Raw genomic sequence first — 5805 nt, 5'->3', positions numbered from 1 at the left:
AACTGACCATTGATTTTCGAAAGTCATCAGTGTTTCAACATAGTAAAAAACTTGTTGTAGAACTGTTTGACATACTGAAATAAATAGAGGACATACACAAACGTGTCCCTGGCTGTCAAAACAGGCATTCGGTCGACATAAATATGTTGGCGACAGACGTAGTTCAGAAACTTTCACCGGGGCATTTTTATCAACACATGTGGGTATTTGTTCACCAAGGTCCACTTTGGGTTCTGGTAGAGAATGTCCATGAGCCAAGATAATCTTAGCATCATAGCGAGTGATGCCTCTCCGCTTGAGTTTAGCTTTAGACAGAAGGTGTGCCTGCTTCTTTAAATTTCCATCTCGAATATCCCAGTTTTCTGAAAAATTTAAGTTGGTCTCAAAACAAGGGTATCAAATGAGCCTTGTTCTATGATAACTTGGATTATTATAATATGGGCCATATTCTGAAAAAACTGTGCATAATGCATGTGCGTAGTGTCGTCCCAGATTAGCCTGTGTAATCCGCACAGGCAAATCAGGGAGGACACTTTCCCGCTTCTATGACATTTTTTCGTTTAAATGAAGCCTCTTCTTAGCAAAAATGCAATTTAGGAGGAAAGTGTCATCCCTGATTAGCCTGTGCGGATTGCACAGGCTAGTCTGGGACAACACTTTAAGCACATGCATTTAGCCCAGTTTTCTCAGAAGGCGACTCATAAAGTGTCGTTACAGATTAGTGGATTTTGATTTAAAGAGACCTTGTGCAGACTGCACAGGCTAATCTGGGACAACACTTTAAGCACATGCATTATGCCCAGTTTTCTCAGAAGGCGACTCATAAAGTGTCGTTACAGATTAATGGATTTTCATTTAAAGAGACCTTGTGCAGACTGCACAGGCTAATCTGGGACGACACTTTAGGCACATGCACAAAGCCCAGTCTTGCCAGACTAAGGCTTAAGTTGTAGAAAAGATGCTTACATTTTAACTGCCAATACAATAAACAAGTATACAATTATTATGAATGTTAAGTATTATGTACTTATACCCTTTGACTGTAATTTGTTAATTATATATATATATATATATATATATATATATATATATATATATATATATAGTTGATGTAATGTGTTAAATGTGTAAATATTCCTATTTTAGGTCCTTGGTAAACCTTACTTTAAGACATTACAAAAGTACCTGATTTAATCAGAAAAAAGCAATATAATGATGTTAAAAACAAACATGGAATACAACAGTTTCTAACTGAAAAGTAGCAATATAAACAGTAAACTCATACAGAGGAGTGATTTTTGAACAACTGCAGCACATTTATCACTGAGCCTCATTCTGGGAAAACAGGGCTTAATGCATGTGTGTAACAGTATCCTAGATCAGCTAGTGCAGTGTGCACAAGCTAGTCTGGGATGTCTTTCCAGCTAACCGATGTTTGCAGTGTGTCCTGCCTAATTAGCCCTGATTAACGCTTTAACCACATGCATTAGGTCGGGTCCTGCCTAATTAGCCCTGATTAACGCTTTAACCACATGCATTAGGTCGGGTCCTGCCTAATTAGCCCTGATTAACGCTTTAACCACATGCATTAGGTCGGGTCCTGCCTAATTAGCCCTGATTAACGCTTTAACCACATGCATTAGGTCGGGTCCTGCCTAATTAGCCCTGATTAACGCTTTAACCACATGCATTAGGTCGGGTCCTGCCTAATTAGCCCTGATTAACGCTTTAACCACATGCATTAGGTCGGGTCCTGCCTAATTAGCCATGATTAACGCTTTAACCACATGCATTAGGTCGGGTCCTGCCTAATTAGCCCTGATTAACGCTTTAACCACATGCATTAGGTCGGGTCCTGCCTAATTAGCCCTGATTAAAGCTTTAACCACATGCATTAGGTCGTTGTTTTTCCAGACTGTGATTCATATGAAACTATATGTAAAAGTTCATTGCTTTGATAATGAATCACATCTCTGAAGTGAAACAAAACAGATAATCTTCACAAGTACCTCAATCTGGATGAAAAAGGAGCCTTCATATTTGAAATATACATCACTTCATTATAAAATGTTTTAAAACTGAAGACTTCTTATGTCTTACAAATTGAGTTATATGAGTATGTTCTATCTCAAACATGGCAAATTTTAAGATTAAATTGATTGGTACATCTATACATCCTTTTAAGGTTTAAAAAACGTTACATTCTTCTTCAATTTGCATCTGATCAAACTGATTTAGGTGGTCACTTTTCTGTTTGCCTAAAACAATGTCTAATTAATGTGGTAAATACCTGCTTTGGTACAAGAGCTTGATACTACATGCAGTATTTTTACCTTTTTATTTCAACATATGACCTTGGCTTTAAAGGTATCCATGGGGTTATATATATGAGATTAACAAACTTTTTAATGCTATCTCCAGTTTGCTCTTCCTCATCTATCTAATTATGAAATATGACCTAACATGTAGAAGGCCTTTTCCTATATATGTACAAATCCTTTAAACAGACCCATTCCCAAAGCAATATGGTTAACCAAATCCCACTTAAATAATTCCAAAGTTGATTTTTTTTGCAATAAGTGTCTAATGATTATTGAATTACAATAATATTTCTCTGGCCATGTTAGGAAAAATGCAATTTGGGGATTGGGAAGTTTTTGCGCACAAATTCCAAATTTAAATCAAGAACCTGCAGACTATGAAAAGCGTAAGTTTAAGTAAAACATGGTCCAAGCCAAAGCAGTAAGAAAATTAGTGGCAACACAAGTAACACAGGACACCATAGGCACTGACTACATCACAAACCTGGACTTACCGTTTCCATTCATGGTCTTGTTCACCCCGACACATGACGAGCGATGGACCTGAGCCTGACTCTTCATGCGATGTAGTCGATCATCCGTGTCACGCAGCCTGTAGCCCTTCTCTATCTCTGGACTGCGGGGATCTGCACGCCCGAAGTAGCCAACACGACGCCTCAATAGTAATCAGGGTTTATTGGTAACAAGGATATGAATTTCTTGAGCAAGATAAGAAAGTGATGAAACAGTAAGTAAAGTACAATCAACTGACATTACAACTTCATTTTTAATAAGATTTGATTTGGTGGCCTAGTTTTTGAATGCAAGTGACTCTGATTCAAACTTGGGCTAGATATTGTCAACATATATATTCTGAGCAAGTTTCATTAAGCTGAAAAATGTTGCCTCTATTGCAGGCTTCAAGTTGACATCACACAACGCACTACAACAGATGCAAGAAACAGGGTGATCACAATAATTTACTATGACCATTATGTGCTAAGGTAAGCTCAAAGAGTTCGAATAAGCAGCCAAGATCAAAGAATTTTCAAAAAAATTGCAGACAAGCACAATATTTCCAATATGGAATTCGAAAAATTGTCATAGTCCAATGACCTGATATACCAGAACCTATTCCAAGTAATCTTGATCAGTAGTATAACAAACTTAAAATATTAAGTAAATGTCTCTTACCTAATTGTGCACTAGTGGCATAATATAATCTTTTTCACATCCAAATGTCATTTTTGTTTCTCAAACTATTGTTTGTTATACACATAAATGTAAAATGCAGCCAGTAGAGGGTATTTTGAATTGATGATGAAAGTCCACCTTATTTTGTGTTGTGAATAAGTCTGTCTTTTGAGGATTATGACAAAAAATACAAGTAAGTTGTGCCCAATAATACCTTTCACATGTTTCACATTCGCACAAACTGTTGCTGTCCCCAAAAAAGTCTTCCCCACAGAAGCATGTGATCTCTTCCCCTGCTTTGATATCACGCAGGACTTTAACACAGGCCGTGTCCCTGCCTGTAGACACAAACTGAAAAACACAGGCAGCATTTTACTTTAATTGATATAATCTGCATTAAGATGAGAAAATTGTTAATAATATTTTAATTACTTAACAAGCTTAACAATCTGTTCCATGAACTTAGTTTACATTTGAACTTAAGTGTGTCCTTGACCATTGCAGAAGAGAAGACATGCATTATCTACATGGTGAAAATCTTTTGTAAATTATTTCTAAAATTTTAGGATAAATGATAAAGGAACAGACATGTCACTTATAAGTTACAATTTTTACCTTAACTTTGACCTCTTATCATGACCTTGATCTTTGAGCTAGGGAGATAGTAGTTACAAATAACAAGCCGTCTCCACACGGTCAACATTTATGCTAACTAACTTTATAACTGTACCATTAATGAGGTAACAGTCTGAACAAGCTGTTAAAAAAGCCAAATTATCCCTTTGTCCTTGACATAAGAAGTAGGGAGGCAGATGTAACATATAGTTAACTTATAGTTATTCTGTCTTAAATAAGAAACCTTTGTATTATATGTACAGTTTCTGTATTTACAAGGAATCACAGTAGATTGCACTGAAATAGGAGAAAAGAACTTTTATGTTAACTGTTTTGTCTAAATTTAAATCTAAGACACTCTGATTCAACTTACGCTCACCTTGCAATTTGCCCTGCAGTCATGATTTATAAACGATGCAGGACCTAGCCATAACTGGGCGCAGTTTTTACGGCATGAAAACATGACACTGAAGTCATTTACGTTTGGGGTCAATAGTTCATCCTTTTCCTGTTCTGTCAACTCTGCTATACATCCAATAAGCATTTCAATCTTGTCATGCTTCAGCCTGCAAGAAAAATTGTTCATTTTGTTCCAAATTTTATAAAGTTTTCATTAAATTATTTCTTTCAAAAAGAAAGCTTATTAACAAACTACAACCCTCGAAAGTACCCAGCAGCATCATGGTCCTATCATGTTAGTACCAAACACCTGCTACCAAATCAAAGTGAGAATTATTCTGAAAATTGGAAAGCAGGATCTGGCAAGTTTCTCAGCAAAATTCAAGTTACCCATGTAGCGGTGAGTGGAAATTCAGACCCCTGTTGAGCAATTATGTTTTGTAGCACTTTTTAGGAGATATTTTTTTATAGAGAGGTGAACAATCCTGGCAAAATATAATAAATAACGGGGAAAAAAAAGAATGTTCCAAAGAGAAGCTTTATATCAAACTAAATCACATAATGCTCCAGACCCAAGCCACTTACCAATCCTTGGTTGCACATATCTTCCCACCCAGGTTCCCTTCCATAGCGTAGCGGCTACAAGTCTGTATCTCAAATCCTGATCGTGTATCAAACATCTTCAAATACCGAAAAATCAACAAAAATTATAATCATCATTGACATGGCAATACAACATGTATTTCACATCAGTTTTGAACAAAAAGGTCATGCCGAGATGAGATTAGAAATCTACATAACCTTCAAAGGAAAATTGTTTCCAAAGCACAATAAGTCACATGTGTTTTTTCAGATCATTTCTTTTAAACAGCACTTAAACCTTCTATGGCACCATGCTTTGCTAGTGCACAAAAACAAAACCTAATAAAACAGTTCACTTTAAATAACATTTAACTGAAAAGCAGTAATAAATAACACATGTTATTAGTTTGTTTACATTGATTTAATTTAATTCCATTTTTAGACTGTATTAATTGTCATTCAGGTCATGTCTTTAATTCAGAAGCAATATACAGTTACGCTAGTTTGGTCATTGTCGGCTTGGGTACTACTTACATGTACCCGGGTACTCTTATGTATACTTACAGGTACACCGGGTACGGTAAATATACTTAAACGTACCCCTAACTATAATTACATCACTAGTTCAGATAATATCTGAGCGTAACTTAGTTTGTATAGATGTATTTATATTTTGTGTATGTTTCAAATAATTAAAACAACAATACCCGTCTTT

General features: G+C 36.0%; 1 protein-coding gene across 1 annotated transcript; it reads right to left on the bottom strand.

Annotated features, from left to right (window-relative positions):
• Window positions 1-207: 207 nt before the first annotated feature.
• Window positions 208-5200, bottom strand: LOC127847528 (histone-lysine N-methyltransferase KMT5B-like). The gene is made up of 6 exons (XM_052379537.1): window positions 5094-5200; window positions 4489-4675; window positions 3709-3845; window positions 2816-2976; window positions 2010-2032; window positions 208-362 (listed from the first exon to the last, which is right to left on the bottom strand). The coding sequence occupies exons 1-6, from the start codon at window positions 5186-5188 to the stop codon at window positions 333-335; spliced, it is 633 nt and encodes a 210-aa protein (XP_052235497.1). The 5' UTR covers window positions 5189-5200; the 3' UTR covers window positions 208-332.
• Window positions 5201-5805: the final 605 nt, after the last annotated feature.

Source organism: Dreissena polymorpha, chromosome 10 (genome assembly GCF_020536995.1).
Source record: "Dreissena polymorpha isolate Duluth1 chromosome 10, UMN_Dpol_1.0, whole genome shotgun sequence".
Lineage (NCBI taxonomy): Eukaryota > Metazoa > Mollusca > Bivalvia > Myida > Dreissenidae > Dreissena > Dreissena polymorpha.
This window is presented reverse-complemented; position numbering and strand designations above follow the sequence as displayed.

Excerpts from the sequence above, each read along its gene's own strand:
- LOC127847528 (XM_052379537.1), bottom strand. The coding sequence starts at position 5,188 with ATGTTTGATACACGATCAGGATTTGAGATACAGACTTGTAGCCGCTAC. Across the intron at positions 4,676-5,093 it reads ATATGTGCAACCAAGGATTG|GCTGAAGCATGACAAGATTG; the intron begins GTAAGTGGCTTG and ends TTTTTCTTGCAG. Across the intron at positions 363-2,009 it reads CCTTTTTCATCCAGATTGAG|AAAACTGGGATATTCGAGAT; the intron begins GTACTTGTGAAG and ends TAAATTTTTCAG.